The 17,500-nt window shown below is 40.4% G+C and overlaps 1 protein-coding gene across 1 annotated transcript in view; it reads right to left on the reverse strand.

Moving 5' to 3' along the window:
- The window catches only part of gtf3c1 (general transcription factor IIIC subunit 1), a 48,961-nt gene that overhangs the window by 24,532 nt on the left and 6,929 nt on the right, over positions 1–17,500 (reverse strand). The window contains exons 4-16 of the mRNA XM_079422953.1: positions 16,185–16,328; positions 15,091–15,187; positions 13,064–13,187; positions 12,807–12,983; positions 11,785–11,900; positions 9,903–10,170; positions 9,713–9,834; positions 6,987–7,090; positions 4,751–4,904; positions 2,667–2,770; positions 1,985–2,130; positions 1,746–1,910; positions 160–305 (exon numbers count right to left, since the gene is read on the reverse strand). Coding sequence (XP_079279079.1) covers positions 160–305; positions 1,746–1,910; positions 1,985–2,130; positions 2,667–2,770; positions 4,751–4,904; positions 6,987–7,090; positions 9,713–9,834; positions 9,903–10,170; positions 11,785–11,900; positions 12,807–12,983; positions 13,064–13,187; positions 15,091–15,187; positions 16,185–16,328 — 1,867 coding nt within the window. The remainder of the gene's footprint in view (positions 1–159; positions 306–1,745; positions 1,911–1,984; positions 2,131–2,666; positions 2,771–4,750; positions 4,905–6,986; positions 7,091–9,712; positions 9,835–9,902; positions 10,171–11,784; positions 11,901–12,806; positions 12,984–13,063; positions 13,188–15,090; positions 15,188–16,184; positions 16,329–17,500) is intronic.

Consider the following 17,500-nt stretch of genomic DNA (forward strand, 5'->3'; position numbering starts at 1 on the left):
TTGCTTCTATTGTCCTCGTTTGGAAGTCGTTTTGGATAAAAGCGTCTGCTAAAATGATGTAAATGTAATGTAAAGAAGCTCTGCAGAAGAAAAAACAGCGTCAGTGCAGTCAAACCAATAATATTCCTGAATGTTGAGGTGAAAGGAGTGTGTGTGTACCTGGTAGTTGACCTGCACGACCTGCATGAAGATGCTGAGCGGCAGAGACACCAGCACATCACTGATGAGAGCCCAGCCGAAGCCAAAGCCCTTGTGCTGCGAGAGGGGAGGAATGTACCTCTTCCAGCTGTTCTCCTTCACAAACACTACACACACACACACACACACGAGTGTTTGAGAGAGCCTGGCGTCTCACACACCCCTCACCTGAAAATTAGATTCTTAGATGCATCGTTAAAAGATGGTTTTCGCTCCAAACACACGATTGGCCGTTCTGAACTGCACACAAACTGGATTACAATCATTTCCCAAAATGTAATTTGTGTGGTAATATTACTAAGTCTGTAAACGGCCGTTAACACAGGACAGAGACGCAGAACACGGACCCAAGAGAGAAAACACTGTAGCAGGCAGCAAGATCACCGTTCACAACGCTCGGAATATAGGAAGAAGAATATAAATCCCTCTGTGTTCATAAGAGCAGCTTTATTACAGCGCTAACCAAAGGAACGCTAAATTGAGGCCATAAGCGCCATCTACTGTCAGAGAGGGAATTCGCATGTTCTTTCAGTCCATCTGCTGTTTGTCTTTAGGTGTCTTATGTAGCATAATTTCACACATCTAAAGTCAGACCATTCTATTTTTGCCATAGATCTTTTAAAAATCATGTTTTTTTCTAGTTATATAAGGTTAAATTACATATTTTGCCTGTGATTTCACTAAGGTCTACTAAAATGTGATTCCAAGTTTTTTTTCTCATACCGTGATATAATATCGATATCGTCTGGACAGTGGAAAATATCATATGAATTTGAGCTTATATCTTCCACTCCTAAGCCACACTATATGCAAGTTGTGTGAAGCCAAACTAAAACATTTTGGAAACACAACAAATATGAGAAACCACATTACAGAATATGCTCAAGTCTGTATTAATTTACTACAAGTATGCTGCTTCAGGCACGTGTTTCATCTCCATTTGGTTCTTTGTGTTTCTTTATTGTTGACTTCCCAAATCGCTCTCATTTGTTTTATTAATAAAAGATCTTGGAAGTAAAATCATTACGGGTCATTCCAGATACTCCGCTTTAATCGTCAGACAGTGAGAAAAAAGAAGATTGTGTCATTAATTACTCTCCCTCGTGTCATTCCAAACCTGGATGCATGTACGTGGATACGCCGTTTACTCTTTGATCAGAACGTAAACAGTGTCCAGGTACGTTGTGTTCGTATGTGATACTCTACAAAATGATGCTATAGGGTGATGAGGAGGAGATGAATTGTTGAATAAAGTCGTTATTTTTGTTTTCTTTGCGCACAAAAAGTATTCTTGTAGCTTCATAAAATTACAGTTGAACCCCTGGATTATTTTACCGATCTCCTTTACGTTTCAGAGCCTCGATCGTGTTAGGATCCTTGCTGTCTATGAGGGTCAGAGAGCTCTCAGAATGCATCATAAATATCTGACGAACGACGGTCTTACGGGTTTGGAACGACATGAGGGAGAGTAATTAATGACAGGATTTTCATAGATAATGGTTTTCTCATCTGAATGGAATTGACTCCCAGCCTCCCGACCCGCTCACCCCTGAACTGTCCTTCGGTCCCGCAGGGGTCCTCTGGCGGCTGCAGGGTGTCCGGAGCGCAGCGGCGCAGCGGGTGGCCGTTGATCAGGTACCACAGGAAGGAGTGAACCATGCGCAGACGGGGCATCTTGGGCAGGAAGCCCCTGGAGCGGCCGAGTCCTGGAACTGACACAGAAGCAGCTGCGGTTAGCGGTGCAGGGAGCATGGTTTAGTCTGCTGAAACCAGCTCAGCTCCATACCCAGCACTGGCTTGAAGGACTTCAGCGCTTTGACGCCCATCTGCTCGGACACTTTCTTCAGGCCGCTGCAGTGAGACGCTCGCGACGCTTTGCTCTCCTTCCCCTCCGGAGCGCTGGACTTCGGCTTCTGCGCGTGAGGCTCGGTGCTGACCAGAAAACACAGCGAGCAGTTAATGTCAGTTAATGCTCCTGCAGAGGCTGTCCTGCTCAACATGGCTGCTTTATTTCATCAAAAACACTGTGAAAATTCTGAAATATTATTACTATTTAAATCAGCTGTTTTCAATGTGAATATCTGTTAAACTGTAATTTATTTCTGTGATCTGCAGCTGTATTTTCAGCATCATTACTGCAGTCTTCAGTGTCACATGATCTTCAGAAATCATAATAATATACTGATTTACTGCTCAACAAACATTTCTGATTATTATCAATGTTGAACACAGTTGTGCTGCTCAATATTTTTGTGGAAACTGATACATTTTATTTTTCAAGATTCTCAGATGAATAGAACGTTCAAAAGAACAGCATTTATTTGACACAAGAATCAACTTTACCATTATAAATGTCTTTACTGGCACTTTTGATCAATTTAATGTGCCCTTGCTGAATAAAAACAATGCAATAACTTGTGAATGAAAACAGGTGAGTGTGGGATTGTGGGTAGTGTGCCGTCTCTCACCGGACGGCCGAGGCAGAGCTGGACATGCGCAGGCGGATCTGCTCGATGGCGCTTTTGAGCAGCGGATCATCAGGCGTCACAGACGGGTGAACCACGAACTCCACCTGAGCGCTCATAACATCAGCACACTTATAACAGCTTGCTATGAGGAGGAAGCTTAGCATGCGCTAGTGTGTTCATGGCTATTCTGCTTTATAAGGTTACTAGTATTAAAACTGTTTTTAGTATTAATAGCATTATTATTATATTATTAACAAGCATTAGGGATGCACCATACTGGATTTTTGCCGATATATGATGTCAATATTTTGCCGATAGCTGCTGCCGATACCGATATATTTCCTTTTCCGTTGTTTGGAAACAACACCAAGTCTTAATTTTGAGCAAATACTTGCTTGTTAGAAATAAATAAACAACAAAGTTATTTTATAATGAGAGTACACTGAAAGGTTTAAAAATAACTTAAAAAAGTATTCGGCTTTTTCCCGACAGATGTAGTGGTAACCGTAACATTTATTTGTAGATTTAACATTGCTAGCAAAAGAGTTATAAAAATTCTAAAAATCTTTCAGAAGTCCTTGTATTTTAATTTTACATAATCCATTTGAGAAAAAACTAATATTACTCATTAATGAATATATCTGTATATATATACACTTATTTAATTTACAAGTGTCATCTTTGTGATTTTTATTCATATAAGCTATAACTTCTGACCTTTAAATCAAAACAGACTCATGATTTTATGACATCAATTACTCCTTTATTTAATCAGAAAAGCAATCCTAATATTAATTGTGTATTTTACTTTCATGTGATCTCAAACTCTGAGCACATGTGAGTTATTCCTCTGATCGGCAAGACATATCGGACCGATGCCGATGTTTGCATTTTAAGCCATTATCAGCCGATTCCGATAATGGTCTAATAATATCATGCATCCCTAATAAGCATGTCTCAGCTGCTGTGTGTGTGTGTGTGTGTGTGATCGTGTGTGTATGATCAAGTGTGTGTCTGTGTGTGAGTGAGTGAGTGAGTGAGTGTGTGTGTGTGTGTGTTTGTGTGTGTGTATGATCGAGTGTGTGTGTGTGTGTGTGTGTGTGTGAGAGAGTGCGTGCGTGTGTGCGTGTATAAAATCGATTGTGTGTGTGTGCGTGTGTGTGTGTGTGATCGTGTGTGTATGATCGTGTGTGTATGATCGAGTGTGTGTGTGTGTGTGATCATGCGTGTATGATCGAGTGTGAGTGAGTGTGTGTGTGTGTGTGTGATCATGCGTGTAAGATCGAGTGTGTGTGTGTGTGATCATGCGTGTATGATCGAGTGTGAGTGAGTGAGTGTGTGTGTGTGTGTGTGTGTGATCATGCATGTATGATCGAGTGTGTGTGTGTGTGTGTGTGTGTGTGATCATGTGTGTGTGATCGAGAGTGTGTGTGTGTGAATGATCAAGTGTGTATGATCGAGTGTGTGTGTGTGTGAGTGTGTGTGTGATCATGCGTGTAAGATCGAGTGTGTGTGTGTGTGTGTGTGTGTGATCATGCGTGTAAGATCGAGTGTGTGTGTGTGAGATCATGCGTGTATGATCGAGTGTGAGTGAGTGAGTGTGTGTGTGTGTGTGTGTGTGTGATCATGCATGTATGATCGAGTGTGTGTGTGTGTGTGTGTGTGTGATCATGTGTGTGTGATCGAGAGTGTGTGTGTGAATGATCAAGTGTGTATGATCGAGTGTGTGTGTGTGTGAGTGTGTGTGTGATCATGCGTGTAAGATCGAGTGTGAGTGAGTGTGTGTGTGATCATGTGTGTATGATCGAGTGTGTGTGTGTGTGATCATGCGTGTAAGATCGAGTGTGAGTGAGTGTGTGTGTGATCATGCGTGTAAGATCGAGTGTGTGTGTGTGTGATCATGCGTGTATGATCGAGTGTGTGTGTGTGTGTGTGATCATGCGTGTATGATCGAGTGTGTGTGTGTGTGTGTGTGTGAGATCATGCGTGTATGATCGTGTGTGTATGATTGAGTGTGTGTGTGATCATGCGTGTAAGATCGAGTGTGTGTGTGTGTGCGTGCATGATCGAGTGTGTATCCGCACCTTCTTCTGTACTCCGTCCTGTATGACGATGGTGCGGTAGAGTTTGAGAAGCCCCTCTCGAGACAACGAACGGATCAGTCTCACCACGCTCTTCTTACACACTTTAGTGTTGATGCCGTCCTTCTTCTCCTCCTCCGTCAGCAGCTTCTGCAGCCTGACACACACACACACACACACACACACACACACAGGGATGTACCAGTATCAAATTTTCATGTTGTGATTAATTGCCGATGCTTTTATTATGGTATACAGTATTACCACGAGATTGAAATTTAGTTGCAAAAAAGTGTCATAATACAGTAAAAAAGGTTTAATAAATATATTTTCTTATAACAAAAATAACTGAACATTTAAAAACAAAGCAATACACAAAACATTTGACAGATTAAAGAGCAAAAGAATTATAAAGACTAATAGGTAGCACTTTACAATAAGATATTAGTTAACCTTCATCCTTAATACATTAACATTCACAACGAGCGATAGCTACATTTGCTACAGAAGTTATTCATCTTTGTTAAAACAACTATTTAGAAAAATGTATATGAAAGCTTTTTGTTTGCTGATTGGCTGCGGGTTTGAATGTCAAATTCCTAAACAGTTTATTGAAAGCTCACAAATACAGCCTAATTTAGATCCTCGTGGCCTTTTTTTTTGCTCCTTGGGAAACTAATGATAATGATATTGTAAGTCCTGTCAAATCAAATATGTGATGAATGTCATGTGGCATTCAATGAAGTACTTTTAAAATAAAATTATGTATGGGCTAATGTGGACTGTTATATATGGGTTAAATACATGCTTTTAAAATAGGCCTAATAAATAAAATATAGCCTATAATATACACTACCGTTAAAAAAGGCCTGTAATCAGATTTGTTAATGGATTAATAGAAAAAGGTTGCATTTGTATTTTAAAAAATACAGTAAATCTACCATTTGAAAATAAAAATAAAAATGCTTTCTATTTGAATATATTTTAAAATGTGTTTACCTTAAAATAAAACAAAAAAAAATAATCAAATATACTATTGTTTTGCATTAACAAGTGCAGTTGCCAATAATATTACACGATTATTTCTTGGTAATGCGCATTTTATAGTAAAGCACTGAGCTGGAGTTAGCATAAAAAAGTACTTTTATTGACAACATTAACGTGCAAAATCAGAATTTTTATATTTAAAAGAATTATATATATATATATTCTATCCTCATTAAATGTACCATTATTCTTTTATAATATTATACTGAACTGACCGACAACGTCAGTAATTATAAAAGAAGGGCTCTTTACTTTAAGTGTGATTCAGCAAATTAATCAAAAGTTTGTTTTGCAAGGCACTTTGTGTCTTTTCTTTCATACACATGAAACTTTGACAAACTTTGATTTCTTGATGATTTTATATTTTATAAAAGTAATTTAATAATATCCAAATATAAAGCAAAAAAGTGGAAATGAATGACTAATGAGCCAATAAGTGATCCTCTGCTGCCATATAGCGGTAATTTGATTTACCACAAAGTATATTTTAGCACATTTTCATTAACACAAACCTGAACGGCTATTTAAATCATTTAAACACCTTTCAGAAACAGAAAGCAGATTTGTTTACGAGGTTTCCGGGGTAACGGCTGCATTTCTGCTGTTAGATCAGTGCCATCTGCTGTCAGAGAGTGAAAGTGCTCAGAGTGTCATCCGTGCTCGTTTACATCAGAGTGCAATACAGCGGTGTTGTGCATTGTGACCAGATGATGGGAAAAGTATTCTTAAAATGCATTCAAATTCTCAACAATTTGTAATAAAATTATTCTCGGTATTTTGAAGTGCCCATAATAACAATATCGTGCATGTTCATATATTGCATATATATCCCCGGCCGGCAGGGATTGTAGGTGGGGGGAGTGAATGTCCAGCGCTCTCTCCACCCTCAATACCACGACTGAGGTGCCCTTGAGCAAGACACCGAACCCCCAACTGCTCCCCGGGCGCTTCAGCATAAATGGCTGCCCACTGCTCCGGGTGTATGTTCACGGTGTGTGTGTGTTCACTGCTGTGTGTGTGCATGTTGGATGGGTTAAATGCAGAGCACGAATTCCAAGTATGGGTCACCATACTTGGCTGAATGTCACTTCACTTCACTTCACTTCATATCGTACCGAACACCAGCACGTCTAACACACACACACACACACACACGAGCATCTGTTCGTCTGCCGTGTCTCCAGACTCTTACGTGTAAAAGCCCTCGATGACCTTGCTGCAGTGCACCGCCTCGATGATCATGTTCTTGCGTTTCAGCAGACGATACGTCTCGTGAACCTCCACCTTCTTCGACTTCTGCTGAGAAACACACCGTCAGTCACACAGAAACAACAACCCTGCTCAGCCAAACACACACACACACACCCACACTCACACACTCTCGCACACACTCGCACACACACACACACTCACACACACTCACACACACTCACACACACACTCACACACTCACACCCCCACACACCCACACACCCTCACACACCCTCACACACACACACACACACACTCACACTCACACACTCACCCACACACACTCACACACCCACACACCCACACACACACCCACACACTCACACACCCACTCACTCACACACCCACTCACTCACACACACCCTCACACACTCACACACCCACACACTCACACACACACACACTCACACCCACACACCCTCACCCACTCACACCCACACACTCACACACCCACACTCACACTCACTCACTCACTCACACACTCACACACACACACACACTCACCCACTCACCCACTCACCCACTCACCCACTCACACACCCACTCACACCCACACTCACACACACTCACCCACCCACTCACTCACACACTCACTCACCCACTCACACCCACACTCACCCACTCACCCACTCACACCCACACTCACCCACTCACTCACCCACTCACACACACACACACTCACCCACTCACACACCCACTCACACCCACACTCACACTCACACACACACTCACCCACTCACCCACTCACACTCACACTCACACTCACCCACTCACTCACCCACTCACACACCTACTCACACCCACACTCACACCCACACCCACACACACACACTCACTCACCCACCCACCCACTCACACACACACACACACACACACACACACACACTCACACACACACACACACACTCACCCACTCACCCACTCACACACCCACTCACTCACCCACCCACTCACTCACCCACTCACACTCACACTCACACACACACCCACCCACTCACTCACCCACTCACACTCACACTCACACACTCACCCACTCACCCACTCACACACCCACTCACACCCACACACACTCACACACTCACCCACTCACACACCCACTCACACACCCACTCACACACCCACTCACACACTCACATACTCACCCACTCACTCACACCCACACTCACCCACTCACACACACACACACCCACTCACACCCACACTCACACTCACACACTCACACACTCACACACCCACTCACACACCCACTCACACACCCACTCACACACCCACTCACCCACTCACACACCCACTCACACCCACACTCACACTCACACACTCACACACTCACCCACTCACCCACTCACACACCCACTCACCCACTCACACACCCACTCACACCCACACTCACACTCACACACTCACACTCACACACTCACACACACACCCACTCACACCCACACTCACACTCACACACTCACACACTCACCCACTCACCCACTCACACACCCACTCACACACCCACTCACACCCACACTCACACTCACACACTCACACACTCACACACCCACTCACACCCACACTCACACTCACACACTCACACACTCACACACCCACTCACCCACTCACACACCCACACACTCACACAAACACACACACACACTCACACACTCACACACCCACACACCCACTCACACCCACACACTCACACACTCACACACCCACTCACCCACTCACACACCCACACACTCACACTCACACACTCACACACCCACTCACACCCACACTCACACTCACACACTCACACACTCACACACCCACTCACCCACTCACACACCCACACACTCACACAAACACACACACTCACCCACTCACCCACTCACACTAGTTATAATCGCTATCATAACATCATCATTAACAAGGTTATTATTAACATTACACTTATCGCTATAGTTACTATTCACACAATAGTTATTGTTGTAGTTACAGCTATTATAGTTAGCATTATCGTTAACAGTTGTCATATTTATTATTCAAACTATCATTATAGTTAGTTGTAGTGACAGTTATTGTTGGAGTTATGATTATAACTATGGTTATAGTTAAAGTTATCATAACTGTTACAGTTATCATTAACATTATACTTACTGCTATAGTTCTTATTAACGGTTATTACTATAGTTATCATTATAGTTACTGTTAAAGTGATCATTGCAGTTTTGGTTAAATTTACCATTACAGTTACTATTAAAATTATCATGTTATATTTACCCTTAGAGTTACTATTACCTTTATAGTTATGAAGTTGTCATTATTGTTTTTGTTAGTTATCTTTAACATTATAGTTAGAGTTGTTATTATTGTTAACATTTTATTAATTGTTCAGGTTTTCATTATAGTTATTGTGACAGTTGTTACAGTTATTATTGTTAACATTATAGTTATCGCTAAACTTATTACAGTTATTGTTACAAATATAGTTGTTATAATCATTAACATTACAGTTATCATTACAGCTATTGTTACAGTCATCTCAGTGTTGGAAAGTTACTTTCAAAAGTAATGGATTACTCCATAAAAATTGCATTAGTTACTTTTTACAGAACGTACAACACATAACATCTGATTATGTAGCTCTTGCTGCTTGCGATGCGTTTCCCCAACACTCGTTAGCGTTCTCAGACTCACCTCCATCAGCACCTCCATGATCATCGGCTGCTGTGATTGGATGGTGCTCGTGCTGGGGGTGGGGTCAGCAACCTCAGCCTTCTGAGAGGCTTTAGCTCCGCCTCCTCGCGCCGAGGGCTTCTCTGAAGAACACAAACATGAATCAAAACCAACATCACATCTGTTATAATGCACACGATTGGTCACTCACTTTTGAGGGGCGTGGTCTGTTTGCTGAAGCGGAGTTTGGGCTGTTTGGGTAAGTGTGTTTTCTGTGGCACTTCTTTCGCTTGCTGCTCAGGGGCCCCGGCGGGCGGCCCCGGCTGGCTCTGGGGGTCGGGTTCGGAGAGGTGTGTGACGCGCAGGTGCTGGCTGCGCTGACGCTCTTTAGTGAACTGCTGGTTGAGCTGGCTCTGCTCCACAAACAGCTTACTGATGTACTTAGTGGTTCTCTGCCGGCCCTCGTCCTCCATGAAGCCCTGAGACACACACACACACACACACACACACACGAGAAGAAGTGATGAGTGGATTCTTCACAATAGGGTTGTGATGGTGAGAAAATCTTTCCCACCGGTTCATCGACGAGTGACAACACCGATAACACCAGTATCAGCTGAATACCATGAACACAAATCAACAGGCTACATAACAACTGGACTCTCTAAGAGCTGTTTGTGCGCAAAATAGAACGGCACGATTCTGGATAAAAAAAAAAAAATTTAAAAAAATGTGTTTTTTTTGGAAGTTGTGTTTCTCTCATGATTCTGAAGAAAAAAACACTAGACAACTAAACAAAATGACAAAATGAATGATTCAATGACTCACTCAAGATGATTCATTTCTGGATGAATCAGCGTTCTTGAACGGATCTCTTGTATGATTCAAAGACAAATACATTTTAACAGCCCCTTTTCGCCACCTACTGGTGTAACAATGTAATCGATAAATCTTCATTTGAAGTGTAAAATTACTTTCAAAAGGTGACTTACTCTAGTTTAATGGCTACCGTACACATCAGAGTTTATATCTGAACTATAAACGTTTATAACAGTGCTTCTGTGATTTGAATGTTTGTAACACAGAAATAATGATACTGTGTGGTTGAAGACTGAAGCGGTTTCATTCATGACAGATGACAGCTGCTCTCTTCAGGTCAGCGGCAGCACGAATGCAGAGTTAAATGCTCAAATCACACTGAATGAGTGTGCGCTGCACGGACGAACCACACGTCACACGTCAACGCTTGAGGAATGAAACAGACAAATCATTATCATTTAGGAATCAGGGCTCTAGACGGCGAGAGTTTTTTGAGAGTGTGCGAGAAATGATGGCAGATCTGGTTTTCAAGCTAAAGTAAAGGACCGCTTCTTAAACCAGAGAAGGTGAACATGTTGGCATTCTTGTGGGAAAAAACATGCAAGTCCTGTCAGAGACAGCCAGTTTAGTTTTACTTTTCTTTTTGTTTTCATTTTGTAAAGCCTGTTATCTTTGCTATTTACCTCACGTTACGCTATTGAGGATTTCTTAAAAAATATATATTTTTTATTTATTTGATTCTTCAGTGTTTGCTAAACATTAGTCGGTATATAATAAAGCATGTGGTGTATGCCATGCTTCATCTTATTAGTTTTTGTAAACATTCTTAAACGTTACGTAAGAGTTTGTCATTGTAGCCTACTGTTTTCTTGTTGTTGTGCTTTTTAATGAAGAATAACGATGAATCCATCTTTTGTTTTAGTCTTTAAAAGTGAAAGGTGTATAGATGAGCAAAACAGACAATTATCTTTTCTTGTAAAGCACGACACCAAGATTGCGAATTTGAAAGTGAAAGCGCACGAAGCGCACGATCTATTAAATTAAAGTGCTTTGTCATGTTAGTGGTAACACCTCTCTTGCAACACGTTTAGCTATCACAGATATTATACTTTTTATTATATTATAGCCAAACTTTGGAGCGCCTAGTTTAGCGAGCAAGGTCCTGGCAGATCACTAGGTCGGGTCCTCACAGATGAAGAAAAGAAAAGCGTGACTCTGTCTCCTGATGTGATAAATGAAATCTGATCTGTGATGTGACCGCTGCTGTCTGGTACCTTGATCATGCTGATTCGCTCCAGTATTCTGCAGATCATGCGTCCCTCCAGCTTCCCGATGTTGAGTCGTCCTCGCAGCGCCGACTGAGAGATCCCTCTGGTCCCGGTCGACACCACTGCAGCAGCCAATCACAGCGCACACATCACCCACATGACATACAGCTAGAACAATCGCTCAAACTCTAGAGAACAGCGACGTCCACACAACTATAACAATAGCAACAAACTGCAGCCTGCGCTTACAATAAACACAACATGATGGTCCATGGTGTGCACGCTAATATAGTTTCTGTTAGCATTAAAGTTATTGTTATAATTATCATTATAGGTATTGTTTACAATAATGATAATGGTAACTTATTCCGACAACTATAATGCTAACATTAATGATTACCATCTTTCATTAACAGCATACTTTATCAATAGTTACTGTTATAGTTAATTATATTTAATGTTATCATTAGTTATAGTTATTACTAAAGTTCTTGTTACAGTTAGTTTATCATTATCATATTATCATATCATATTATGGTTAACAGTTATTACTGGTAACACTGTTATATTTACAGGTATTATCGTTAACATTATAATCATCATTACTATAACTTAAAATTGTATCCTTAATATTATAGTAATTGTTATGGGTATTATCATCAACATTATATTCATTGTTATCTCTATAATTTATTAAGATTTATCTTTAACATTATAGTCATCAATATTACTATAACATAAGATATTATCGTTAACATTAGTCGTCAATATTACTATTTTATTAAGATAGTCAACATTATATTTATCATTATAAGTATTATCGTTAACATTACAGTTATCATTATAAGTATTATCGTTAACATTACAGTTATCATTATAAGTATTATCGTTAACATTACAGTTATCCTTATCACTAAATATTATTAAGATATAATCATCATTATAGTTACATCACAGTTATCGTTATGGATCTTGGTGTGACTGCGGGTCGGTAGCGAGAGAAGTGTGAGTAGCGAGCAGGGTCTGACCGATGTCGTAGGCCTGTGTGAGCAGGTCACGCTCGATGATGCGCGGCTCGCCGAGGACGCTCCTCTTGGCAGATGCTTCACAGTCTTCATCGTTGTTCTCATCGTCCTCCTCCTCCTCCACCTCCTTCTGTCCGTATGGCTTCAGCAGCTTCAGGCAGCGTACGAACACGTCCGTGCCTAACAACCAATCAGACGAGCCAGTCAGTTCACCGCCTGCTCCAATCAGATGAACTAGACTGCAGCGCACGACCTCTGACCTCGCAGCGTTTTGAAGGGTCCTCCGCCGGGGTCAAGCTCCTTCAGAGGGATCCTCACCACGCTCACCATCTTAGCAGCCAACATGTACTGATACACGCGTTTGAAGGTGCGCTCGCTCACACGCTACACACAACAACACAACATCATCATCATCTCGTTATCACTACAGACATCACTGTTAACATTACAGTTATCTTAATGATTACTCTTAATTATTGTGACAGTTATCATTATAGTAATATTATAGTTATTGTTATAGCGATCATTATCGGTAACGTTATATTGTTACTGTTATCATTATAGTAATATAGCTCTTGTTATCTTTATTAGGGATGCACGATATTATCGGACTGATATCGTAATTGGCCGATAATGGCTTTAGATGTAAATATCGGCATCGGGCCAATGTGAAAAATGATGCCGATATGTCTTGCCGATAAGAGGAAATATGTTAATTCACATGTGCTCAGCGTGCGCTAGCGATTAGATCACTCAACAGTGTGGCTCATTCTTGAAGCAAAGTCTTGTCTTTATTATATTCAAAGCTTCGATGTACTGTCAAAAAAACCTTAATTTGTTTATTTAATTCTTACAAATAAGTTCTTGTTAAAAACTAACCAAAATGAAAAATATTTTGCTTATAATTTCTGCACAGAAGAGACTTGTTGTTGTTTCCAAACAAAAAGGAAATATATTGGTATCGGTATCGGCCAAAATTAGTTGAAAAATATCAGCATATTGGATATCGGCAAAATCCAATATTTTGCATCCCTAATCTTTATTATCGTTATCATTATATTGTTATCATTAACATTATAGCTATTATTATTGTGATGATGACTAAAAATAATGATTATGATAACAATTGTAATAATAACTATAAAGATATCTATAACGTTAATAATGATAACTGCAAAAATTACTGATAACTGATGTTACCAATTACAATAATGATAACGATACCATAACTGTAACAATAAATATAACGATAAATATAACATTAACAATAATAACTATGATAAATATAACATTAAATATAATAACTGTAACAACTTTCACATTAACATTAATGATAACAACAACTACTACAATGACTATAACGTTAACAATATCTATAACAATAATATTATTAACTACAATAATAGCTGTAAAAAGGACAATAACTACAACATTAAAAATAACTATAAGATTGAGGAGATTCCCATCTTTCATGTGAAGCGCTTTGAGTACCCAGGAAAGCACTATATAAATGTAACGAATTATAACAATAACTATAATACTAACAATGATATCTTTAACGATTATCTGTAAAGTTAATGATAATAACTGTAATAATGATTGTAAATATGACAGTAACTATTACGTTAACAATAATAACCATCATGATAACTGCCATACATTTCACATTAATTATATCATTAACAGTAACTATAATGATACCAATTACCACAACAACATCTATGACAATATTTATAATTTTAGCAATAACTGTAATGATACCGTTCTAATCCAAAATGATTAGAGCACTAGTATATCAGCAGCTAAAAATGGTTTCGAGTCAGTTATTTCTATCTTCTGCTGTAGTGTGTCAGAAGGAAATATCAGTTTACATTTCCATTTCTCTGCCATTAATTGTAATAATCCCGTGAGATTTTAGTGCTCCACACAGAGATCTGATCTGATCATCATCAGTCTGTCTGGAATGACATGAAGAAACAGAACAAACTGAGACTAAATCCAGAAGAACTGTGTCTCCACGACGCTTCAAGAAACCTCCTGCACTTAACGGACTTAAAACCATTTTTAGCTGCTGAAACTACCAGTGCTCTAATCATTTTAGCCACCACTGTAACTGTATAAGATAATAACTATGGCATTAACAATACCTAAAACATTAATAACAACAACTATATCATTAACAATAACTGCAACAGTATCTGTAAATATAACTAGATTAATGATAATAACAGTAATGTGTCTGTAAATATGACAGTAACTATGAGGTTAAGGATAATACGGTGGTCACCAGCTGCTCGCGGATCTTCATCATGATGCCGGTCTTGTCGGGCAGCTCAGAGAGAAGGTTAGACGTGGACTCCATCAGGATATCGTACTTACTCCTCCTGACACACACACACAGACACACAGACAGACAGACAGCGGAGTCAGTGGACCTCATCACATCAGCCTGTGACATCAGCATAGCGTGCGTGTGTGAGTATTCACCTGTCCACGTGGAAGCGCTTGAGCAGCAGCGGCAGAGTGTGTGTGTGTGTGTGTGTGTGTGTGTGTGTGAGTGAGTGAGTATTCACCTGTCCACGTGGAAGCGCTTGAGCAGCAGCGGCAGAGAGTGTGTGTGTGTGTGTGTGTGTGTGTGTGAGTGAGTGAGTATTCACCTGTCCACGTGGAAGCGCTTGAGCAGCAGCGGCAGAGAGTGTGTGTGTGTGTGTGTGTGTGTGTGTGTGTGTGTGTGTGTGAGTGAGTGAGTATTCACCTGTCCACGTGGAAGTGCTTGAGCAGCAGCGGCAGAGTGTGTGTGTGTGTGTGTGAGTGAGTATTCACCTGTCCACGTGGAAGCGCTTGAGCAGCAGCGGCAGAGTGTGTGTGTGTGTGTGTGTGTGTGTGTGTGAGTGAGTGAGTATTCACCTGTCCACGTGGAAGCGCTTGAGCAGCAGCGGCAGAGAGTGTGTGTGTGTGTGTGTGTGTGTGTGTGTGTGTGTGTGAGTGAGTATTCACCTGTCCAAGTGGAAGCGCTTGAGCAGCAGCGGCAGAGAGTGTGTGTGTGAGTGAGTATTCACCTGTCCACGTGGAAGCGCTTGAGCAGCAGCGGCAGAGAGTGTGTGTGTGTGTGTGTGTGTGAGTGAGTGAGTATTCACCTGTCCACGTGGAAGCGCTTGAGCAGCAGCGGCAGAGAGTGTGTGTGTGTGTGTGTGTGTGTGTGTGTGAGTATTCACCTGTCCACGTGGAAGCGCTTGAGCAGCAGCGGCAGAGAGTGTGTGTGTGTGTGTGAGTGAGTATTCACCTGTCCACGTGGAAGCGCTTGAGCAGCAGCGGCAGAGAGTGTGTGTGTGTGTGTGTGTGTGTGTGTGTGTGTGAGTGAGTGAGTGAGTGAGTATTCACCTGTCCACGTGGAAACGCTTGAGCAGCAGCAGCAGGGAGTGTTGATGTGCTCCAGACGGCAGGCGAGCCACATGTGACTGCAGCGTGATCAGGCCGTTCCTGTCCAGAGTCGTCCTCAGGTAATGCATCTTCCCCGCGTCCATTCTGACCAATCACAGCACACCATCACATCAGCTGCGCTCTGAACACTAGTGCACTACATATGACATACACTGCTTACTGCTTACTAACTCTCAGTAAATAAATAATACATTTATATATTATTGGTTGACAGATATATCGGCTGATTTTTGGCTTTTTTAAATTATCAGCCTTGGTTGATATGTTTTTCAGTTTGGCTCATATATGTTGGATTTTAATAGTCATATTCATGTCATATTGACTGTGTACTGTATGTAAAATTAACATTAGCTGGTCTTTATTTGAGAAAATATGACTTGCCAGATCACTAAGTGTAGCCTACTGTTGCTTACAGTGTTTAGCAGATACTTTTATTCAAAGTGACTTACAAATGAGGACAATAGAAGCATTAAAAAAGTAAGTAGATAAACAGAAATAGAATAAAGAGTGCTAGTGTTAGAGGGTTAAGTGCAGATGGAAGAGATGTTTATTGTTTATGAGACAGTGCTCATTAAGATAATGATAAATTATTGTTGTTGTAAAAACAAAGATGTCTAAATCTATTGCAGTATTAAATAGAATAATACATATTTCGAATGAAAAGACTTTATATAGTATTGTGCGCTCATAGTTCCATACATTACTTATTGTGTGGGTCGCACATATAAAACCAACTTAAATTCAGTATATAGCTTACAAAAGAAAGCTATTACGACTGTTAAAAGGGTTGATTATTACGAACCAACAAATAAATTGTTTATTAATTTACATGCATTAAAATTTGTCGATTTAGTTGATCTATATACTTTACAGTTAATGTACAAAGTTTATAATAATTTACTTCCAAATTGTATTCAGAGGCTGTTCAAAATAAGAGAAAGTCAGTATAATTTAAGAGGATTGTATGCGTTCAAAAAAATAAGGGCAAGAACTAATGCAAAAAGTAGTTGCTTATCTGTTAAAGAGGTAAATATGTGGAATAAATGTGATAAGGAACTAAAAGTATGTAATTCACTTTGCCAATTTAAGAAAATGTATAAAAACAAGGTGAAAAATAATTATATGACTCCGTATAAACAAATTGTGGTTGTATTGTTTAAAAGAGTGTGTATTTTTGTTTTGAATTATGTTTGTAGATTTTGGGAAATGTTTTTGTTATATTGTTCAGACCTGACAGTGTTGGGGGGGGGGGGTGC

Source organism: Barbus barbus (assembly GCF_936440315.1).
Source record: "Barbus barbus genome assembly, chromosome: 8".
Taxonomy (NCBI): domain Eukaryota; kingdom Metazoa; phylum Chordata; class Actinopteri; order Cypriniformes; family Cyprinidae; genus Barbus; species Barbus barbus.